This window comes from Nicotiana sylvestris, chromosome 12, assembly GCF_000393655.2.
Source record: "Nicotiana sylvestris chromosome 12, ASM39365v2, whole genome shotgun sequence".
Classification (NCBI taxonomy): domain Eukaryota; kingdom Viridiplantae; phylum Streptophyta; class Magnoliopsida; order Solanales; family Solanaceae; genus Nicotiana; species Nicotiana sylvestris.
The window spans coordinates 145,129,204-145,153,916 of record NC_091068.1 but is presented as its reverse complement, the minus strand read 5'-3'; the positions used below and the strand labels follow the sequence as shown (position 1 = coordinate 145,153,916).

The 24,713-nt window shown below is 36.4% G+C and overlaps 2 protein-coding genes and 1 non-coding gene across 3 annotated transcripts; 1 reads left to right on the top strand and 2 right to left on the bottom strand.

Annotated features, from left to right (window-relative positions):
* Positions 1-2,144: 2,144 nt before the first annotated feature.
* LOC104222431 (uncharacterized) lies at positions 2,145-4,730 on the bottom strand. The gene is made up of 5 exons (XM_009773663.2): positions 4,573-4,730; positions 4,313-4,433; positions 4,115-4,218; positions 2,522-2,653; positions 2,145-2,436 (listed from the first exon to the last, which is right to left on the bottom strand). The coding sequence occupies exons 1-5, from the start codon at positions 4,573-4,575 to the stop codon at positions 2,410-2,412; spliced, it is 387 nt and encodes a 128-aa protein (XP_009771965.1). The 5' UTR covers positions 4,576-4,730; the 3' UTR covers positions 2,145-2,409.
* An 889-nt stretch (positions 4,731-5,619) lies between these two features.
* On the bottom strand, positions 5,620-5,690 carry TRNAG-GCC (transfer RNA glycine (anticodon GCC)). The gene has a single exon. It is a non-coding gene; the product is annotated as a tRNA-Gly (tRNA).
* Positions 5,691-9,559: 3,869 nt separating this feature from the next.
* LOC104224256 (aldehyde oxidase GLOX) lies at positions 9,560-11,543 on the top strand. Its single transcript, XM_009775864.2, has one exon. It carries the CDS (start codon positions 9,717-9,719, stop codon positions 11,325-11,327), a length of 1,611 nt encoding a protein of 536 aa, XP_009774166.1. The 5' UTR covers positions 9,560-9,716; the 3' UTR covers positions 11,328-11,543.
* The last annotated feature ends 13,170 nt before the right edge of the window (positions 11,544-24,713 follow it).

Below are 24,713 nucleotides of genomic sequence, written 5' to 3'. Positions count from 1 at the left end.
ATGTTCTTTATCAGACAAAATCTTCAACGAACGGTGAAATAAATGTTCAACAAATTTGTTCGCTTGATAATTTAGTGGTTTTGTTCAATGAAGCATGAGTAACCTTAACATTTGAGAAGATGGTATGCAGGATCGGAACACATTATCTTGGAGAATTAAATTGATGCTTCTATCAGGGGAGGCAAATACGCGTTGTACTCTTTTTTCCTTAGCTAAGGTTTTATTCCACTGGCTTTTTCTGGCTAGGTTTTTAATAAGACAGTAAGCAATGCGTATAACTAGATATGTGCAATCTTTTTCCTTCACTAGAATTTTTCCCACATGAATTTTTCCTAGTAAGGTTTTAACGAGACACATTATCTATGGACATCCAAGGAGGAGCGTTATCAAATATTAAATTGTGGTGGATGTCCATAACCATCAAAGGAATAATACCGATTTCTCTTCTCTATTATCTCCATAACTCTCACTACTTCAATACTTATGGTTGTAACTCTCATACTTCCATAACCTCCCTCATGATCTTCCTCCATGATCTCAAATGCTTAATGTCATATTTATGGCATTCTTTTGTATACCTCTATGTAATACTATAAATAGAGGATGAGAAGTGATATACTTGAAAAACACTTGATGAAATAAGAAAGTTCTCTCATCATCTCTGCATCTATTGTCTATTTTATTGTCTATTTTATTACTTTGTGTTTAGTTTCTTAACATACATAGATTAAGAAAAATAGAAATAATATACTTTCTACGTATGCATAACCAAAACGTGTAGTGGGAAATCCTCTTTTTCATTTTTTATGAATCTCCATCAACCACATTACCCTATTAACTAAGAGGTATATTCCACGTATGCAAATTGATTATGATTAGGGGCAATTTTTTTAAAAAGGATTAAGATACTTGAAACTATATATATATATATGAATATTAACATGTTGTATTTAGATTTGAATATCGAGATTAACACTATTTATTTTCTCAACATCCGGATATTTATGATTTTATTTTATTTGGGAATAACATGGTCTTTTATTAAAACTGGGTTCTTTTATTGTTATTTAAATGTTCTCTCTTAAGGAGTATGTTTAGATTTAAGCTGAAGATTAAGTGAAATTATTATCTCTATATCGTTAAAGTAGGGATGTCAACATTTCGATTCGGCCGGTTATTTTATTATTAAATTTCTACCATACCAATTTTTCGATTATTCTATTATGTATGAACAAAATTAAACTTTTCGAAACCGTCTCAATCATATCAATTTCTCTTCGAGACGGTTCGGTTAATTTTCGATAAATTTTTCAATGTCTTATAAAAGTCACTAGTGCAACGCAATAACATACATACTTTTATCGGGCTTAGCAAAACTCTCTAGACAAAGGGTGATGAATTAAACGGACATGAACGATGGCCACAGTATATATCCATCAACTATTCTACAATAGTATACAAAAAACTAAGCAACAATGAAAATATAAAATCACACGAGTGAAAAGATATTAACCAAGTTGGAACTCAAGAATACAATCTATAGAAAATTAAATATTCAAAAAGATAAATCTAAATCATTCAAAAGGAAACATATTCAACACATTATAGTCTGCTATTGTCTTTATTTTTAGTCGTTTGTTAATGTATGAAAGTGAGACCTGAGGAAACTCTAGCTTTGGGAATCCTCAAATTGTCTTAGAAGACAAATCCACAACCAGTAATTCAAAGTTCAAAGAAAAAGAAATGCAATTGAGAATTCTTACAGCCACCCTCAACAAGTTTAGGATTTGAGAAATAGTTATCACTTGAATGATTCAACATTTTAGTACCAGCCACTAAAACCTACATATCAAACAAAGATTTCACAACACCAAATTCGCAAAAATGAGTAAAATGTCACTATGGTTCTTAGTCAGTGGCCATTCAAAATAACAGAGTCATCACATGTCAAAACCTGGGAATTCTAAAGAATCCAACTAAATCCAAACCCGCTCCGCATAATGGATAACTTACAAGTTTACCGCAGAGTGGAAGTGAGCCAGTTTAAGTTTAATAGCTTTAATAGAGTTTGATGCACGTCAAGAGTCTAGAACTGATCTCTGTCAGGAACGAGAATCCTTCAACCATGTTCTTGCTCACCATGATTTTTCTAAAAACCTTTATACCCTTAAAAAAGATATAGTACATGATACATGAAAACTCAGGCTAAAAGGTAATGTAAACTTGATTTTAACTTCTCAAACATAATAGGCTGTCTTAACATAACTCATAAAAAGTCATTGTAACCAGACAAGGGAAAATGAGAAAGGAAGGAAAAGAGAAAAAAGAGAGGAAATAACTGCTTCAGTCAAAGCCTACTCAATCCACTTCAGAAATCATGAGGCCCCTCATGCTGAAAAGGCTCAAGATTTATATAAGAAGCTTCTCAATTGCATCCTGCATCACAAGAAAAGAGAAAATCCATTTCGGTATTAAGATAAAGGAAGGAACTCAAAATTCTAGAAATCATCCATGACATTACCTTCAATTGCTGAATTTGTGATTTCAACTGACTTCCTTCGTTGCTTGTTACAGAAGCAGCAATCACAGGTCGGGTAACACCACATGCTCGACCAAGAGCTTGCTTTGAGGGAACAAAAACATATGGGACATTCTGAAATATTGAGAGAAACAAGGATAAGAAAAGTTTAGCAATTAGCAGCATTTCTTGAATTACAGAATTAAAATTGACACTCATCTCAGATGCAATTCTATTTACCAACAGTAAGGCTAATTAGCACCAAAACCGGGAGGAATTGCAGTTTGATAGTATAATAAGCATTGCACAACACAGCAAAGCAGGGAAGGTTAATTTAAATATGCAACCGGCTAATAACGCTAGTCACTCGAAGACTACATACTAGAGCTTAAGTGTAACCTATCACTAACAGAAAACCTGTGAAAAGTCAGGAAAAACAAAATCACTTCAAAAGTAGTGTCTCCAAACAGTTCGAAAGAAAGAATCATAAACTTCTGTAAATATTTTCTTCCAGCAAAAAATTACCTATCTTCACATTTCTAAAATCCTAGAACTTTTCCCTTTTTAAAATTTAATGTGCTCGACTACATGACAATGGAAGTTCATGGCTCCAAGCATCTTTAAGGAATCTATCTTGAATAATTCTTCAAATAGACTGACAAGGAACTTCATTTGAACTACTTGTCAAAAAAAAGGAACTTCATTTGAACTATTAACCAATTCACAAAGATCTGAAAATATGCAAAGATATCGAACCGGAAAACCTATGTTTTAGACCTGTAGAAGTATAAGAGTTTGCATAGACATGCTCGGTCTTCTTGTTTTAGATTGTTTTCCAAGCCAAATAAAGAGATTAAAGTCAGAAAAAAAAAAAGAATAACACAAGAAATAGCCAGAAGACTCTTTTTAAATACAAACTCTTCTGCGGCTGGAATCCACTTTCTCCATCAACAGAACCTTTCTTTAGGGGGAGGGATCACCAGGCAGGGTGGGGGCCAGGTACAAGGCATTTATATTGCTAATAGAAAGCACATCTCTCTGATAAACAGTACCACAGAGGGTGAGAGACTGGCTCCAGCTTGCCTATTCTATAGCTCTTTGTCCTGTACTAAAGCACTTAACTTTTCAGCTTGATATCCTTAAACATCACCATATTATCCTTATATGTCCCCAGTAAATGCTAAGTATATCACAAAACAAGATGAAATAGCACATCGTCGCAGGAAAAAACATAAGAGCTAAATGTAACACCTAAAAGGCTTTCTCATTTTGGTATTAAACGAGTTAACAAGAATAACTGCGCTTCATTCTGGGCACATCGCTATTAAGCTATCAAAGAAAAACTGCACTTCACTCAAGTAATCAAGCTAGTAAGCAACCAAAGCAATCTTCCCTTTGTTTAATAAATAAGCAATCAAAGCTATTTCCTTTTTTTAATAAGCAAACGACAACTACGCCTTAGTCCGAAACAAGTTAAGGTCGGTGATTTATAGATAAGCAACCAAAGCAATTTTATGAATGAGTTTTGACGGTCGGAACTCTGTATGATATAGCCAGCCAAAAGAGTTGCAAAAGACAAAGAAAAAACAAAATTACCTTATCTTCAGCAAGGAGTGGGAGATGAAGAAGGATTTCAAGGGGCTCTGTATCAGCTGCCATTACAACAAACTCCGCAATCCCTCTGTTTAGAGTCTTTGTGGCTGAAACAAAACCAAACCCACTTTATCCGTTACATCTATAAATCACTTATACACTAAAAAAGACATAAAAAATGAAACTTTACAAATATTATACCTTCATTAGCACCCTTTTTAAGCTGCTTATAGTTAGCAGCTTGTTGAACCAAGTCCATTATTGTTGTAGTAAGCTGCGCATCCGCAAGTGGGTATGCTTTTGGGTTTACTGTTTCTGTAGTCTACAATTAAACATTTTCACAAAGTGAAAAAAAGACATTAGCTTTTAGTGATGAAACACAGTAACCAAGCAAAATGAAGGTTACCAACAAATACACACATACAAAAGCAAAAAAAGATATAGAGAGAGAGAGAGAATACCATGGTGGCGGAGAGTTGAAAAGGAGGGAGCTGCAGTTAGGGAGCTCTTATGGAAGCGTTTGCCTTACAGAAATTGCTAGGGTTTTAAGGGAGCGAAAGGGGCTCTATTTAAGTTATTTCAGACATTTATTAATAAATGGGGTTTTGTTAGGTGGCCACTTTTGATCCCTCATTGTTTATTAAATTATACTTTTAGTCCTTGTGATAGGCCATTAACAGTTAAAGTTCATTACTTGAAGATTAATACAAGTAAAAGGATCAAAAGTGTATATCTCAATTACTTGAAGGTTATATCATGCTTAACCATATATTATGATAACCAGAATTATAAACTGTTGGTTTTTTGGGGCTAAACCATAAATTCCTCGTACTTTTATTCCTCAAGCTTTAACTATAAGTGATGTCCAAATTCATCATTTTTTTAATTATTTGCTTTTTGCAAGATTTGTGGTAATTTTACTATTTAAAATGGAGATACTTATGTCGAACGAGCTTTGTATCTATATTTTAGGATTTGAATTACATATATTGACAGTAAAAAAAATTACACTATCAATATAATTAATTTTTTTAGTAGCCGTTATCTTATTTTGCAGGTTACTAACTAGACGTAATATTTACGGTTACATGTATTATATATTAAGTGATTCAATAATGTAAAACTCCATTGCATTGATAGTGTAAAAAAGTTAAACTCTACATTTTTTTAAAAAATGGTGTGCACGTCAGCTTAAAATGAGACAGTGTTGGATATCATGTGCTCAGGTTAAAAATCAGCAATAAAGGCCAGTAATTTTTAAAAAAATATGTAAGGATTATGATTAACTCTAGCTAAATGTCAATTTGTATATAGAATATTTCTTGACAGTATTTGTTTTCGCATACTGGGGCTTGGTACTTAAATGTTATATAAGTATTTACATTTGTATTTAACAAATGCTCTTTTGAACATCCATATTTAGGCTTGCGGTTGAGGGGTGTTTAGACCGCAGGTGAGAAAAAGAATCAAAGCTGCAAAAAGATGACCTGTGTATTAAAAAATACACATGCACCAGCCGGGAATCGAACCCGGGTCTGTACCGTGGCAGGGTACTATTCTACCACTAGACCACTGGTGCTATTTACTTACAGTCATTGTAATGGAATAGAAATTCAACAGTTAGTGTGTTACTTGTTTTTAAGAATTTTCGGCAGCTATTCATTTGGCAATTCCTAATTCTAGTAAGCCTAATTTCTGTCATTTCCATTTCTTTTTATGTCTATATTGCTTGGTTATTGAATTTTTTTGATGCGTTTGGCATCTAAGTAGCTAAACTAATGAGGATATAGTTTACTGTGGCACTCTTGTTTTTTTGTTTTGCTTAGCTGAGATGTTTGTGCACTTATGATATTTGTTGGTGGAAACAGATGCTGGTTTTATCATTTCAAGCAATTATGAAAGAACTTTATTGTGTGTTTGCAAATTGCAATTATTCTGAGTTACTTTCCTATTAATTAATCGTTCGGAATTTTGCACATTTTTGTCTGTTTAATTTTTTAGATGAGTGTCCCCACTGAGAATAATAGAGTAGATTATTTGAAAAAGTCCTTTGTGCTAATCTGTAACTTAATTTGGGAAAAGTGATATCAAGGCGCGATGGAAGTTTCTCTTTCATTTAGAAATAGTAAATTTCAAGGTTCAACACATCAGCGCATCGAGGGAAATCTCGGAGCAATGATAAAGTTATCTCCGTGTAACTTATAGAATGGATTCGAGCCGTAAAAATAGTCAATAATGCTTGCATTAGGGTAGGTTTACACACCCCTAAATGTTCGGCCCTCTTCCGAACCCTGCGTAAATACGGGATATATACACCGGGTTGCCCTTTTAACAAATCAATGCATCATATTCAAAGAATAGAAGCTCGTTTATAATGAATCATGGGTCATGTGCCAAAGTAACTTTAACTTGTAATTTAGCGGCTCCTAACTCCTGCCATCAATTCCTAGTGTCAATCAATCAAAATTCGCCATCAAGGCCCTATCCATTGGCGCGTTGGCGGGTAGCGGCTTATCTATGTTATTCAGCTATTCGCTATGCTTGCATGTGCCTATCGGGTGAGTACTATTACGTTTACGTGCACCAAATAGAGAAAAGCAATTGCTAACGCTTTTCGCCGTAGTAGAATTGGTATACAATCAACAGCTAGAATCACTATCACGGATCATTCGCTTCTACTTAAAGATGAAAGAACATTTTCTGGAAATCCAATTTAACAAACAATCAATAATGTCAAACATCAAGCCTAGAGATATTTTATAGTTCAACGAAAGAAAGTAGAAATTGAGATATTGAAGTCAGAAAAGCCAAAAGTTAGAAATGGTTAATAAGGAAAACGAATCATTTTCTTCACATGGCGGCCCATACACTATAAAAACAGTAACTTCCACTCTCAGCTTTACTCCATTGAATGGTGTCCATTCCTTTACCTCATATCCTTTTCTTTTTTGGCCAAACATTGCATAATATGACCACAGCTGCATTCCATGGTTTCCTCTAGAGTTCTTAGAATGCTGAAACCAAAATTCCCCTTTCTTCTACTGCCAATTATTCTCCATTATTTTTATGTGAAACATATGGATATAAAAGTAAAATACAATTATAGAAGCGGATATAGAATTTGAAGTTTATGAGGAGGGTAATGAGTATGCAACCTTATTCTTACTTTGTGCAAATAGAGAGATTGTTTCCGATATTCTCTCGGCTCCAAGCAAGCATGCAAAAATTACAACAATATAGAGAAGAGATGCAATAGAGGTTCCTACATCGACCTTGTAAAAGGTAAATTGGTTAGCGACAGATGGATGAATTACGAGGTGACACGTGTAACTAGAGACAAGTAATATATATATATATATATATATATATGAGTCAGCAAATAGTTGACATTAGATACAAACATGAGTTCGATGTTATATAAATTCCGAAGGCATGAGAACCAATAACAAAGATTTGAAAGGAAGATATTAGTTGGGAAAGACAACATTCAATGAACAGCCGTTACAAAGAATCTATGTATTTATAGTCAATCGTTATTGTATTGGGAAAAATCAAGTTCATGTATCGAATTAATTATGAGGTGATATGTCATGACACGTGGACTCGTAAACGAATGACAGTTGGCAAAGAATAGTTGAAGAGGCACGAGCTTCAACAGGCACGGGCAAAGATCCAAGAAAACCAAAAGGGATAGGTGCTCGGACCTCTTGATATTCTGAAGACGCATCGGAAGAATGAACCTAAATAGCAAAAGGAGTATATATACGTATTATTGGTAATTAATAGGCATTAATTATGGTAAACGTTATAGAATCTGTAATGAATCAGTTACGATTGATAATTATAACGTTACATTAAATGTCGTTAAATGTCCATAATGACTCTATTATGAAAGGAGAAAAACATATTACTTAGAAATAGCTATAAAAGGTGAAGAATGAACGTTTGTAAGGACACGAAATATTGTTGGAATATACTAATTTACTTAGCTTTCTATCCAACTATTATTTACGTCATTTATTCCTATTTCTACTTGATTATCAGTAACCCGAGTTCTTCTAAAACACAAGTTTTGACTGAAATTCCTATTTCTGGTTAAACAATTATGCATGAATCAGTGGCGGTTTTATTCGTATTCAAGAGGAACTTGATTTGGAGATCATGTCTTCCTAAATAGATCTATATATAAGAGAATTAATATCCATTATAAGAGACAAAAAATCATTTGTACTCAAAGGCTATAATTTGCTCTCATATTATAAAATTACTTGCTTTCTTTTGTTCTTAACATTGTTCATATTATTTCTTTCGGGGAGGCTCATCATACAACCAACCTTGTATTTTTTTTATAATTTTGACTCTATTCTTATTTGTTTTATATTTTTGGGTCAAGTTAATTCATGTGTGTATAAATTATGTTACATATTCAATTGTAAACATACCTAAAGTTAATACTCTGATATTATAGTGACCAATATCCTGCCTGTAATCGTCCAATTTACGCAGCTATTTACAAGGAGTCCGGAACCAAAATGTGTTTTTTTTTACTCAAACTACAGAAATAGATGGTAAAAAATGATCTTTTTATATATAGCGTCATAATACCTGGCGCTATATACTAACAGTAACGAAACCGTTAAGGTATAGCGCCAGGTATTGTGGCGCTATACTGTAAAAGCTGACATGGCCAGGTATAGCGCCACAATACCTAGCGTTATATATACAACATTAATGTATAGCGTCAGGTATAGTGGCGCTATACATAGATTTCCTGGCCCCACCAATAATTCGTGACTTCAATAATTCAAAAGCGTATAGTGTCAACCTTTTGGGCGCTATACCTATATAAAAAAAAATCCCGGCTAGCCATTTCCTATATAAAGAGGTTAGAATTGTATAGAAATTCATTCAAAAATTTTGTTACCTCTTGTTGAAACGTTTATTGTTCTTAAATTCTCCAACATTTTTTCATTATGTCTGAAGAGCGTAGAATAAGAGTTTCATTATATTGGGGGGTGATGTTGTGATGGAGAATAACTCTGTGGGCTACAGTTTACTGCTCAGTGTCATGTTTAAAATAATGGTGGATGGATGAATTGGAGAAGAAGACGGAGGGGTATAAAATATCTATGTATAGCGCCACTATACCTGGCGCTATACATTAATGTTGTATATATAGCGCCATGTATTGTGGCGCTATACCTGGCCATATTAGCTTTTACAGTATAGCGCCACAATACCTGGTGTTATACCTTAACGGTTTCGTTACTGTTAGTATATAGCGCCAGGTATTATGTCGCTATATATAAAAAAATTATTTTTTTTACCATCTATTTGTGTAGTTTGAGTAAAAAAAAGTCACATTTTGGTTCCGGACTCATTTACAAGCCCCGTTACATATACTCGTACTTTTTATTTTTGGTGAGTCTACTGCTCATATCACTCATTGATCCGCACACTTCACAGTATACGATATCATTTTTGTCCGTTACATATTTTTCAGTTCCCTAACTAATCCTTCTTTCTTCTTGTCCTTTTCACAAGCTCTCTGTATTATTTGACACCAAACTCTTCCTTCTAACACTGATCACAACTCACTGCACCTATGACGACTCCGAAACTTCTATTCCTCTTCATCTTCCTTATCCACTTTGTTACTATGTCCTCACGTGCCGACCTCCCCGGCACGTGGGAACTTCTCGTCGCCGACGCCGGAATTGCATCCATGCACACCGCCGTCACTCATTTCAACACCGTCGTCCTCCTCGACCGCACCGACATCGGTCCTTCACGTAAACTCCTCCCTCCCCACCGCTGCCGCGTGGACCCCAACGACCCCATTTTGAAGAAAGACTGCTATGCTCACTCTGTTTTACTCGATTTACAAACAAACTCAATTCGTCCCCTCATGATCCTCACCGACACGTGGTGTTCCTCCGGCCAATTCCTCCCCGACGGCACACTTCTTCACACCGGCGGAGACCTCGACGGCTTCCGTAAATTCAGAAAATTCACACCTTGTGAACCTTCAACCTCTCTCTGCGATTGGGAAGAACTTCAAGATACTCAACTTTCACAAGGCAGATGGTATGCAACTAACCAAATACTTCCAAACGGTGAAATCATAATTGTCGGTGGCCGAGCTGCTAATAGTGTTGAATTTTTCCCACCTAGAAAAGAAGGAGCTTTTGAATTCCCTTTCTTAACTCAAGCTGAAGACAATCAACATGATAATCTTTATCCTTATGTTCATTTATTACCCAACGGACATCTCTTCATTTTCGCTAACAATAAAGCTGTAATGTACGATTATAATACAAATAAAGTGGTAAAAGATTATCCAATACTAGAGGGTGGACCAAGAAATTACCCATCAGCTGGGTCTTCAGCTATGTTAGCGTTAACAGAGGATTATTCCTCTGCTACAATTGTAATTTGCGGTGGAGCTGAATTCGGAGCGTATTTACAAAGGAGTAGTGATACACCTGCTCATGGGAGCTGTGGTAGAATTGAAGCAACTGGAGAAAACCCAGTTTGGGAAATGGAAGATATGCCTTTTGCTAGAATTATGGGTGATATGGTAATGTTACCAACTGGTGATATTCTTATTATAAATGGAGCTCAAGCTGGAACTCAAGGTTTTGAAATGGCATCAAATCCATGTTTGAATCCTGTTTTATATAGGCCAAGTGAACCTTTAGGTCTTCGTTTTATGACTTTGACACCGGGAACAGTCCCAAGAATGTATCATTCAACGGCAAATTTACTACCGGACGGTAGAATTTTGCTCGCCGGAAGTAACCCGCATTTTTTTTACAAGTTTGCTACTGAATTTCCGACGGAGTTACGGATTGAAGCGTTTTCTCCGGAGTATTTAGCGGCTGATAAAGCGAATATTCGACCGGTTTTGGTGGAGTCGCCGGAAAAGGTGAAGTACGGTGAGGAGTTTGATGTGGCGGTGACGGTGGAGTTGCCGGTGGTTGGGATAGTGGAGGTGAATTTTGCGAGTGCTCCGTTTTCTACACATTCGTTTTCGCAAGGGCAAAGGCTTGTGAAATTGAGAGTAACGAGTGCTATACCTGATGTTGCCGGAAAATATAAGATCGGATGTACGGCTCCGCCGGATGGGAGGGTGGCGCCGCCGGGGTATTACATGGTATTTGCGGTAAACCAAGGGGTGCCAAGTGTGGCACGTTGGGTCCAGCTTGTGGTTTGAAACTTTTTCCACTTTTCTTTTCTCTCTTTTTAATTTTTATTAGTATATGATTTTCTTTCTTTTTTCTTTAATTAATTAATTCTGGATACAAATGTTAAAGGTTTCCTCAGATATTTTAGATTCTGGAAGTCTTAATGAGACTGTAGAGTCTATCATTTTATTATCCTTTTCAAATAAGTTGGAAAGATAATGAAATTCACAAGTACTTTTATGTTATTTTCTCCTTTTCTTTTTCCTTTAAAGCTTTAGTATCTTGTTCTCCTAAAGTTTTCTTCTTTAAAAAGAAAAAATAAAACAGTTTTCTTCTTTATATTGTATTAAAAGCTTAGTGGTATTTATAACTCAGAAGTCAGACCAAACAAGAAATTAGATCTATTTTTCCTGAATAAAACTATAAAAAGATTATGTAAAAGTCTTGGAGAGAATATTAAGAGAATAAAGATATTTAGTTGATATTTCTCTGTTTTTAACATGAAAGCATGTACAATTTTTAGGGCAGTGGTGATGCTTTTTTAGAACCTTGTAACAAAAGTTTAAATATATACTTTAGTTTCCAAAAGTAAATCAAAACAAGTTTAATTATTTTCTGAAATCAGACAGGTAACCAATTCCGAAAGAGAATCAAATGAGGCCCTATTATGGTAAGTTAAAACTATTGTAGTAGTATCGAGGTGATAAACTACCCTACTGGAAAACTATTTTTTTGGGATATTTCCATTTGATAAAGGCCAAAAACCAAATAATACATGCATATGATAAATATCAGCTAACATTTGTGGGTTAGAAAAGTAAATAGTGGATCCGATGGTCTATTTGCGTAAAGATACCTTTCAATTATAGCCATGTCCATCTTGTCTCAGCTGGAAATTGATTGGCGGCTTTAGTGTTTTTTTGTTAAGAACTAGTCACACATGAGAGTGGCCATTAGGCCATTATCAAAACCTTTGCATATGTCCTACCTTTGATAATAAAGCATCTTTTGATGCGAACTTTTTTCGAAATAAAAATTCAATGGGAAAGCATCTAATCATGCAATGTATTTTCAAACCTTCAACTTCACTTTATCGTACACTACTTGATTCAAACCAATATTTGCTTTTGTTATTAAATCTTCCCTTTTTTTGTTATTCAGAAAATGGCCACTCGAAACATATAAAACAATACTCCTTCTTTGTTATGTGACACTTTTCGCTTTTCAAAATTTAAACTTTTTAATTTTGGCCATACATTTGAACATAAACTATTTTAATTTTTATAAATAAAATTTACATATTTAAAACTACATTGAAAAATACTATAAGTCACAATAATTAATAAGTTAAAATATTTAAAAGACATATGCACAATAAAATTTATATATTTAAAAATTACATAAAAAAAATTATAAGTCACAATAATTAATAATTTAAAATATTTAAAAGATATGAAAATATTACGGTTAAAATATAATTTGTTTGACTCTCGAAGCCCGAAAACCTTCACATAAATTGGGACGAATAAAGTATAAGATTCTGGCATCAAAATAGTCCAGTTAAAACATATATAGATCCCATCTTTATTTTTACTATTGAAATTATATTTTTGTATGAATCGAAGCAACAAAGGACTAAATCTTACTTCCTCCGGTCCAAAATAAGTGATTTTTCAGCTTTTTTTATGTGGTCCAAAATAAGTGATTTTTCCAGATTTCAAGAATGAATTAATTATTTTTTTCCTACATTGTCCTTGGAGTAATTAATGCTGGAGTATGTATTAGGCGTGTTTATGTGAAAAGATAGTAAAGGTTAATATGGTCAATTTCATTGTTAATTAATGTTAATATGTGAATTCCTTAATACGTGTGAAAACAACCAAAAAATCACTTATTTTGGATAGGAGGGAGTAATGAATTGTGATAACAAGGTTACTCTGCTACTTATAACACTGTTGTGTATTTATCTTTCTAAAAGTACGGGCTCAAAATTCAACATTAGTTACTTCTGAACTTACTGCACTTTTGAAATCGTGTAAAATTATGTGTTCAATTGAATTTATTTAACCCAAATTACATTCGAGTCAGAACTAGTTGTTTTCATGAAATTATAAATTATTATAAATACCTTATGTAATTTAAACAAGCAAGACGGAAATAATCACATTTTACTTGAGTCTCATAGCTTCGTGGACTTCCATAAAGTTAAAAGGACATGAACTTTATTTAGCGTGGATTCTAAGTGAAAAATTAGTTGGAAATTATATAACAAAAGACAAAGATGCAAAGGTCGCTCTGTGGTCACTTAAAAAAACCTCTATGATGATGCCTTCTGTTTAAATGTGGAATCATTTCCGACTATTAAAGAACTAATTAAGCACAAAGGTTGTACATTCCAAAAGTAAAAGATAAAATTATTATACCCCACCAATTTTGTTTCCATGTGAAAAGACCACGTAGGGCTCCATTCCCATCTGGACCTAGTATCTGGGTTTACTTTGGTAGCCCAAAAGTCCATTAGGAAAAACGACACCCTGTAGTCGCTTTAAAAATAATAGTCGAAAAATATATTTTATATATATATACAAATTTTATGTACATTTATATCTATCGAATATAAATAATTCCAATCGCAGACCAAAAGTGATTTTTGCCCAATAGGTTATAGAGGGAGAAATTCAAAAATAGCCAGATTATTAGTGGTCACTCAAAAATAGTCATGCTTTCAAAAGTAATCGAAATTTAGCCACTTTTCATGTAAAGATAAATCCGAGCGAACACATGTGCATGAACTTACAGTATATTGTGCTGGAACTCCAACACACGGAAAGTTCCAGTATAATATTGGAGATTGGAGCACATGTATATTAACTTCTAGCATATTATGTTGGACTAGTATATTATGCTGGAAGTTCAGTACATTACGGTAGAACTCCAGTATATTATGCTGGAATATTTTTCAAATTTTGAACAGTATTTTCATTAAGATTTATCATTACATGGAAAGTGGCTAAATTTTAATTACTTTTAAAGTTGTGACTATTTTTCAACTATCACTTATAAATCTGGCTATTTTTGAATTTCACCCAATTTTTACCTCAATTTTTAAGCTAAAGTTGGAGAGCATTTTACTGCGCCTGTACACGAGTACATTCGCTTAACAGCCCATTCTGAGAAGCTATGTTGTCCTCCAGCTGGGCTAGTGGAATTGGAAATGTTTTAGCCAAGAATTTCACTAGAGAGGAAGCCCAAGAAATGGGTTATTTAGTACTGCATCTCCTTCACAATTTCTTGTAAGCCTGTTCAATGGGTGGATTGCTATACCCAAAATCCTTTAAAAAAATAGAATAATCTATTGAGAACGACCAAAATCTTTGATACCGAAGGTAAAGATTATACCACCTCTTCTAAAAGTTCAAACTTTTCTAGATGATGAAATTTTATTTCCTTAACTATATTTTCTCAACATGTCCCCTCACATTTTCTATTTTACAAAAAGGTGGCGATGAGATTTGAAATTAGATTCTTTACTGCCTCACCCATATTAAATTGCATGAAGATATAATGAAAAGGCTAAAGTTGTTAGAAAATGCTCGCTTTTAGTTTCTCAAGTTTATCTTCAAAACATACGTGTAATGGCTATATGAAATTTGTCTAGTGAGGAAAAGTTATCCATGATGCTGGATTAATCTAAACATGGTAATTGGTAAAAGCCATCTGATAATGGCTAATATTGTCAAAGAAGCATAGGAAAAGGGAAAGGAAATCAAAGCTAAATAAATTATGGATCTTTATATAATTTACTATTGGATTCACTGTTTATTTTTCTAACCTTAGTATACACTTCTTTACATGATTGATATATATATATATATATATATATATATATATATATATATATATATATATATATATATAGCTGCTGGTTTTTCATAGTTTAAGCAATTGATAGACGGCTATGTAGGTTAATTATCCAATAAAATGAATAAAATATACTTGGTTGGGCTGGAAAAGGAATGGCAAAATTTGAGCCTTTTAGAAGGGTAGCTGCAAGGTCTATAACCGTAAAAATAGCACGGGCTGGCCAGTTTTCGGACTAGTCATTCAAATATAGTCAGCGTTTGTCAAGTTATTAAAAAATAATCACTATTTTGCTGCAACAGAGACCGGTCCAGCATAATATACTGGAGTTCAGTGCATCTGTGTATGAACTCCCAACATATTATGCTAGAACTCCAACACATGGAAAGTCCCAGCATAATATACTGGAGATTCGAGCACTTGTGTATGAAGTTCCAGCATATTATATTTGGATCGATATACTTTGCTGGAACTCCAGGATATTATGCTGGAATTCCAGTGTACTTATGCGGGAACTCCATCATATTATGCTGGAGTTCAAGTATACTTATCCTGGAACTCAAGCATAATATGGTGGAGTTCAAATATACTTATGCTGGAACTCCAGCATAATATACTGGCGTATTTTTCGGATTTTAAACAGTGTGTTATGCTGGAACTTTTTGTGTTGCAATAAAATAGTGGCTTTTTTAATGACTTTGTAAATGCAGACTATTTTTCAATTAGCAGTCCGAAAATCGGCTAGCCCATGCTATTTTAACATAAAAAATAGCTGGATTAGCCCTTTGTTGGGCCGACTATTAGAGTTTAGTCAGCATTCCAAAGGAATTAGCAAAATAGTTACTGGTCCGACTAAATTGATGTTTTTTCCCCTAACTAAAATGTGAAACACAACTTCAACATTTTGACAAGTGAAAATCAGCATAATCTGCTAGAGTTCAAATTTCAGGAACAATTCCTATTGTTACAAAGAACTTTACAGCATCATGGATGTATGAGCAAAGCCGGATATCATTAAAGTATCTTAATTCATAGCCCCAGGTCTATTAAGAGATAGTTTGGTCACATAATTGAATCCAGATTTGTGACTTTCTTGAAGATGCTACATCAAACCTCATCTATTTGGGTGATGCGAATCAAGCTAGTGCAATGCAGTACATGTACTGGGGTATTGGGGTTTCACCTACAGAGAATTTTAGGATTTTACTTGTAGAGAAATCTTAAAGTTTTAAACCGCAGCATACAACGCTGGACTATTACCTTTTAAAATTTCGAACTACGGCATATAATATTGGGGTTTCACAAACAGAATATTTTCAAATTTCATGAACAATTCGTGGGGTCTGAACTTATAACTATTCAAAGTCCAGCAATTGTTCCTAAAGTTTTCCATGTTTTAGGTGTGGGTATTTTTGTCCAAATATTTATTTGGGTAATTTATTGAGGAGACCTAAGTAGATCTTCTGAAGAAGGTTGCGCCAGCTATAACCCCAAGAAAAGGAGAACTCCAACTCCAAAAACTCTTAGCACTGCAAGAACCACCAAGAAGAGGAAGGCTGCTTCTCCGACAACTACTTCTATTCCTTTACTAAAAGGAAGGGCCACAAGAAGTAAGTTGAAGCAGAGTGAGGAGGAATTGCAGAAAGCTATGGAAGAAAGTAAGAAGAAAAGAATGGACAAAGGGAAAGCAAAGGCAGAGCCTATTTAGGCTGTTGTTGTGGATGAGATGGACCCGGTCCATCAAGGTGAACATATGACTGTGAAGGTGGAGGTTCAGACCCCTAAGCCTAAGAAGACCAAGACTTCCTCAAAAAAATCTCCATCTGTATCCAAGTCTGCTGAACCTTCCATTTTGGCTAAAAGGACAAGGTCTACTGTGAAAACCAATCAAGTTAAGATTACCGAGGAGGAAGATTGGAGTGGTGAAGAAGAGGATGAATCCGATAATGAACAAGATAAGCTGGCCAAGTTTGGCAAATGAACCATCTTGAAGGATAGACTTTTGAAGGACTTGGAGGAACCAGGGATAGTTCTACTGGTTGACGCGCTAGAGGTTCAGGGGTAGAAGGACATGGTCGTTCAGTTAGATGGTAGGCAGGCTAGAAATGAGATAATTGAGTTCATGGCCAATGTAGAGGTCAAGGATGGAAGAGTTACCAGCCAGGTGAAAGGGGTTCAAGTGTCTTTTGATGCAAAAGAGCTGGGTGAAATCCTTGGTATTCCTTATGAAGGTTATGATGACTACACTAGGCAAAAATGGTCAAGTCTGGATTCCCTTCTTACTGCCCTAGCCATTACTAGGAAGTTCCGTGATAGCACAGAAGTGAATGAGGCCAAGGTTGTGTATAAGAGTGAAATGAAGTCATCCCACAAAGTCCTGTTTGAATTCGTCAACAAGTGTTGCTGCCTAGGCAGGACAGAAGGCACATTGCCAACTACATTGATTTGGTTTTGATTGAGTGTCTGGAAAGTGGGCGACAGATTAACTAGCCTGGGTTTATGATCAAGCTACTTGATCGAGTTATCAATGGCTCCAAGGCCCATTCCACTCCTTATGGTTTCATTCTCGCTACTGTTCTTGCCCATTCTAAGGTTGCCACTGAAGAAGTGAGAGATGGCCACAAGCAAAGACTATTTTGGAATCAATACTCTGATTGCGTGTGATTATGAGGTTACTGCCATTCCCAATGAACTTGGTTCATCTAAAAGACACCTATCAATAGCAAAGTCGGAGCTCTACTGCAGGAGAGTGGGGCAAAGAATGCTGAAATAGCAAGGCTGAAGACTCATTTGGCAGAGGTAGAATCTAAGAGAGATGCTTTCAGAACTGAGCTCACAAAGGAAAATAAGAAGAATGATAGAATTCTTCAAGACATGTTGCACCTTCTCCAAGCCAAAAGCCAACCCTCCAGTTCTTTCAAGCCTTAATTTCCTAAGCCTTCATTTCTTGAACCTTGCCTAGACCTTTTAGTGACCCAGATTAGGAATTTTTCTTTTGTTGCTCATGCTTTAACTATTTTTGTTTCTTTTTGTGGATTGTGGCAGAATGATATTCTTTATCAATGAAGTTGTTGATTTTGCTCTTGTTAACTGTTTCTCTTTCCTTGATAGTTTGAATGTGTAGTTGATTACTGATGATTAATCCATGAACGCATTTGTAGTTGCCCCAGTGGCTATGAGTAATTTTTAAAATCTGGGAATCACACTTTGTTTATGCAACTTTTTGATGATGCCAAAAGTGGGAAAAGGTATTGTGCTTTATATTCTGAATAGTGATATTTATAACCTAATGAACATGGTCCTTGATGATAAGTGAGAAAAATTTCTAACATTGCATTGATGTTGAGCTGAGTTCTAGCAGGGCCTAAGTGTATGAAAAGCACAGAGTTTGTCATCATCAAAAAGGGAGAATTTTTTGGCCCAAGTAAAGGTTAGTTTTGAAGACTGACAAAGGAACTCAGACATGAACCAGGTCCACCATAGTAGAGCACAGATACGGATAGACTTAAGCATGTGAGATACACGTGAAAGAGATAAACTTAAGTTGATAGAAGTAATATCTCCCGATCTTGATCGAAAAGGTTGCATATTGGATAAGGAAAAGGACTCCTTACTCAAAGAGAACACGGTTTGAGAAAGGGAAGGAGTTAGAGGTTGAGATCAACTAGAACTCTTCCACCAAGGAAGAGTAGCATCAGAATTTTAGTCATTCTCTATTTACTAACTCTATAAATATCAGTGTTGTTCTCTTTTACAGGTAACGCACATAAGCAAAAGTTAAAGGTGAATTGAGAGCAAAATATCAAGATCATTTTGCAAGCAGTTCGTGTGTGATTCAAACGTGCAAACCTGAAGCTACTTGAACCAGATAGAAGAACTAGTTCCAAGTGTCTATCTTTTATTCTAGTTCAAATGTAGGAGGTGGTTTCATATTGTATCTTTCAGCTTTATCTAGAAGCAATTATATTAGGTACTTAGAGTTTTCAAGTTAGAGTTAACTTGAAGTTGTCGCAATAGTTGAGGCTGTGTGCTACAACGGGATTAGAGTTAGTCCTAGGTTTACAAAAGAGGTTTTGTAAATGTTATTTTTGGCTCAGTGATTTTAGTGGAGAGTTTGGAAAAATCCTACTGGAAAGTAGGTCGTGGTTTTTTCACCTTTTGAGCCAGGTGTTTTCCACGTAAAATACTTGTGTTCTTTACTTTCCGCATTTACTATTTCTGGAATAGTAGGTTAAGGAACACTTAGAAGAACCAGGTCCTTCCATAAATAGCTTCAGCAAAAAAATTGGTCATCACATAAATCACCCCCCTCTTGTGTGGTATTGAAGTATAAAACATCAGCCTAGATGACCAGCCCACATTATGTCATGACTCTCCCTTATTATCCACCATCTAATGTCTCCAAACTTAGGCACGTAGACCTACTAACCTATGGTAAGCAATAGGCTGCCTTCTACCCAAAAACGTCTCGTTTAGCCCTGGTTAGCTAACTCGATAAGTTTTTTGGTTGCTGGATCGTGTTGCATACCTTCTTTTATAGCCTCGCGAATGTCCCAAATTGCTGAAGTGATAGTAGGAAGCTTGACTTTCCGGCTCAAGTCATCGGCTACAACGTTACCTTTGCCCGGCTTGTACTCCAACACATAATCAAACTTGGCCAAGAAATCCTTCCATCTAGCTTGCTTTGGTGTGAGATTCTTCTGCGTCTGAAAGTAGCTAGTAGCCACATTGCCAGTCTTGACCACGAACCTTGACCCGAGAAAATAATGTCGCCATGTACGAAGGTAAAGCACAATGGCGGTCATCTCCTTCTCTTGCACCGTGTAGTGCCACTCCGTCTCATTTAACTTGCAGCTCTCAAATGCTATGAAATGCTTATCCTGCATGAGGACACCTCTAATGGCAAAGTCTGAGGTGTCTGTGTGCACCTCAAATGTCTTAGTAAAGTCAGGTAACGCCAAGATTGGCTCCTTTATGATAGCTTCCTTAAGGCCTTCAAATGTCTTTTGACAATGCTCCGTCCAAACCCATGGCTTGTTCTTCTTTAGCAACTCAGTTAATGGTGCGGCCTTTGTTGAGTAGCCACTGATGAACTGACGATAGTAGTTAACAAGGCCAAGGAAGGATCGCAACTCAGTTACCTTTATAGGTGTATTCCACTCCTGGATAGCACGTACCTTAGCCTCGTCCATGCGTAGCGCGCCATTGCTAATCACATGGCCTAAGAAGTGCACCTTTGATTGTGAAAACTCGGATTTCTCCCTCTTGACATATAGATCGTTCTCCTGCAAGACTTGGAAAACCTTCCTTAAGTGCTCCATGTGCTCCTCCAATGTGTTGTTGTAGGTAACTATGTCGTCTAGGTAGACTACTATGAACTGATCAAGGTAGGGATGGAAAATCTTATTTATAAGGGTGAAAAACATGGCCGGTGCGTTGGTTAAACCGAAGGGCATCACCAACCACTCAAAGGCTCCAAATTTCGTCACACATGCTGTCTTTGGCTCATCCCCTTCCGCAATGTGAACTTGGTAGTAGCCCTTGCGAAGATCCACCTTGGTAAAGTACTTGGCTTGCCCAAGTCTATCGAACAGGTCAATAATGAGCGGGATCGGATATTTATTCTTCATTGTGACCTTATTAAGTGCTCGGTAGTCTATGCACAAGTGCAATGATCCATCCTTCTTCTTCTGGAACAATATTGGTGCGCCAAAAGGTGCCTTTGATGGGTGAATGTGACCAACATCCAACAAGTCTTTCAACTATTTCCTGAGCTCCTCTAGCTCGGGTAGTGCTATACGATATGGGGTGAATGCAGGTGGCTTAGACCCTGGCTCCAACTCAATCTTGTGATCCACCTATTGCCTAGGCGACAAGTGCTTAGTGTAAGCACGTGATTTTTGACCCTCCCCGAGAATTTTTACATTTTTTGCGTGAATATGTGAAATTGAGTCTAGTACAGCTATTTTAACTATTTTTACTTTATTTCGTTGCAAAAAGAAAATTTCAAACAAATATATATATAAATTTTAGTTTATGTATTTCTCATAAACTTGAAAAATACAAAAATTGCACTTTATTTTTATACCTTGTATAATTTCGAAAAAATACAAAAATAATAATTCTGTTAAAGTTTTATAGTCATTTTTAACTTGGAAAAAATACAAAAAAATATTACCTCATATTTTATATTAATATTTAAAACGAAAATTACAAAAAAATAGTTTTATTAATATTTTGTAGCTATTTTAAAATCTTGAAAAATATTTAAAAATATATAGTTTTGTTTAAATACTAGTCTTATTTTTGATAGTTATTTTGCTTACATAGGACTAGTTAAGCAACGTGTTCCTATTTCTCGGGTCCGGGCAAAAGAATAATATTCGGGTTTAAACTACCCGGTTTTAGGCCTAATTTTCGGACCGAGCCCATAATTAACCGTGTCCAGGACACGTGGGGAACCCCACCACGCGTGGGGGACATATGCCTCGAACCCCACCACGCGTGGGGCTCATTTTCATGGGCAAAGCATTACAAAACACGGACCAACGAAAAGGGACGGAGGGATTTTTTAAAAAAATGGGAAAAAGGGGTACTGTTCCCTTTTCTTCTTGATAAAGAAGAACGAACGAAAGACAAGAAAGGAAGAAACTGGAAAAATTTGGTTTTTGGAAGATACTGTTGATCTTCTTCTTGGAGAAGAAGAAAAACGAAACCCTACTTCCCCCACGTCAAAACCCACCGGCAAGCATCGTCGTCCCTGCCCCCTACTCCCTCGCGACCAACCAGTCCACCAAGCGTCAAACTCACCCAAAACCACCCGTCTCCTCCCAAACTCCAACCTATCAGTCCGTCAGCCTTCTCCCTCGTCGTCTCACACAGTCGAACCACCGTGAAGCCTCCCATCTGGACTCCCTCGCGTCATCGCTGCCCTTGGAGCGCAGCGGCCCAAGCAGTCCAATGAACGACCACCTCTAAAACAACCCTTCTAACGCCGAACCACCATAACTGGCCGGAAAACGAACCAGAAAACCCCATCGTCGACCTTACCACCAAACACCATAACCATCGTCATCATCTTCTTCGTCATTCAGCCCGTCGCCCCCTACTGCTGCTTCGTCGTTAGGGAGGCAGTTGTTGCTGCGTCGCCGCGCTGCCTAGCAGCTATCGCCACAGCCTTCTCCTTCGCGCCACTAGTTCCCTCCATAGCTGCCCTTTCCTCACATCCAAACGACCCATCTGCTGTAGCTTCATGTACCAGTTGCTGCGTCGGAGATACAGCAGCAACTAACAATCTTGGGGCGTCGACAGTTGTGGGGTCCAAGCTTTCCATCGAGGTCGTCTTTGGTTCGTCGAGGTCCGGTACGTCGAGGTGCTGTCCGAGGTTCCGTCGTTGTTCTTCGTTCAGAGAGGTCCGGCTTGAGTTCCGTCGGAATCGTGTTTGTCGTTCTGAGTTTGTCGAGGTGCAAAGGTTAGTAAACCTCGATGTATTAGATAAATAAAATGTTACGGAATGTTCAAAAAATGCAATATAGAATTTGGTTTGGAAATTTTCTGCCTATGTTTCATTGTCTGCATTTTGGTTCATTTTTATGTTATGTTATTCTTGTTTATTTGATGTCGTTTAATTAAGTTGGACTAGTCGTTCTATGACACAAGTTTGACGTTAATTTGTTCGTCCTTTAATTTGCTTAGTTCATTCAAAAAAAAATTATTATTAGTACATGTTATTACTAATCCCGAAATACTCAATCGCTAAAACTCTTTTATTAAACCTCTAACAAGTTATGAGATTTTAGTTGTAAAGAAGCTGTAAGGTTTAGTATGGTTAAAAGCGTAGAAATGGCATCCTTTTAAAAATAAATAAATAATTATAAAAAAAAATGAATAAAAAAATAATAATAAAATAAATAAAATGAGACGAGCCTCGCCGGAAAAAATATACAGATTGTGGAGCCCTCTAAATGTATATATTAAATACTTAGATTCCGGGATGGGTCGTTTAGCAAGTTTCACGGCCCTACCCCAAAATAATAATGCGCTAGTTGCTTTAGGCGCGCCTTTAATAATGTTATCTCCCTAAGCTCGGGTGCACATTTATGTGACCCAAATCCAAATCTCAACGGAGTCGAAATATGTCTTTAGTCACGGGCGCATTGATTGTGGCGTGGCCCGAGATGCATTTTCATGACGTTGCAAATTCTTTAAAAAAAAATAAGAATGAGATGAGCCTCGCCAAATAAAAACACAAATTGTGGGGCCCTCAGTAAATACTTGTTTAAATTACTCGGAATTCAGGAGGGCCGTTTAGCGAATTTCACGGCCTCCCCAAAATAATAACACGATAGTCTCTTTAGGCGCGTGTTTAATAATCTATTTTTCTTAAACTTGGGTGTGCATTTCATGTGACCTAAATCCAAATCCTAAAACATCAAATAAAATATATCTCGGATTGTGGGTGCATTTCATGTGACACAGTCCAAAGATATGTTTTAAGCGATGTTCACTTTCCTTAATAATAATAATTAACAAAGCGGTTAAAAGACAAAATTTGCACATGGTTCATAATTGTATTAAAAATCAGATAAATAAGCCAAATATAACAGTTGAGCGACCGTGCTAGAACCACGGAACTCGGGAATGCCTAACACCTTCTCCCGGGTTAACAGAATTCCTTATCTAGATTTCTGGTACGCGGACTGTAATATAGAGTCATTATTTTCCTCGATTCGGGATTAAAATTGGTGACTTGGGACACCCTAAATCTCCCAAGTGGCGACTCTGAAATAAACAAATAAATCCCGTTTCGATTGTCCTTTAATTGGAAAAAACTCCCATGCGCCCCCCGGGTGCGTAAAAAGGAGGTGTGACAGCTCTGGCGACTCTGCTGGGGATTTTACACCCAGAACCACTGGTTCAGGGTTAAGAATTCGAGCTTAGAATAATTGTTATTATTTGGCTTTATTTATTATCTGATTATTACATATTTTGAGCCTAATGTGCTAAATGCTGCTTTTACCGCTTTGATATTATTTGAACTGTATATAAATTGTGCCGAAACCTTTCTCTTCTTACCTCCGGGGATGTGCTTACTGGTTGAGACTCCCTATTCTGTTAGTGTCATACCCTGAATAAAAGAGGCTCGGAAAGTTTCTAAGCCGGCTGGCCTTTTGGTTCCCGGAAAGGAGCTCCTTCCTCAGCTCGAGTTGTCCGCTCGGGTACACTGTCTAGAACACCGACCCAGGTTTTTGAACCTAGTATAACAAAGCCACATGCCGGATCCCTAGTAGGAACGTTTATTTGCATCATGTGCATTTGACTTAGGGGACTCAACATAGGGGTTGGGTCCGTCTAGGACAAGCAACCTGAAAATAATAGACAATCTTTCGGCATCCTATGTGCTACATGTTGTATTTAGTCAAGGGCGTATGGGTCATTTGGTCATTTCCAGCATGATGTTATTTTAATCAAAGCATGGGGAACATTTGTGGAATCCAAGAAGCCTTGGAATTCCCTATGTCCCCCACGCTTGCTTTTTGGGAAAGCACATGGGG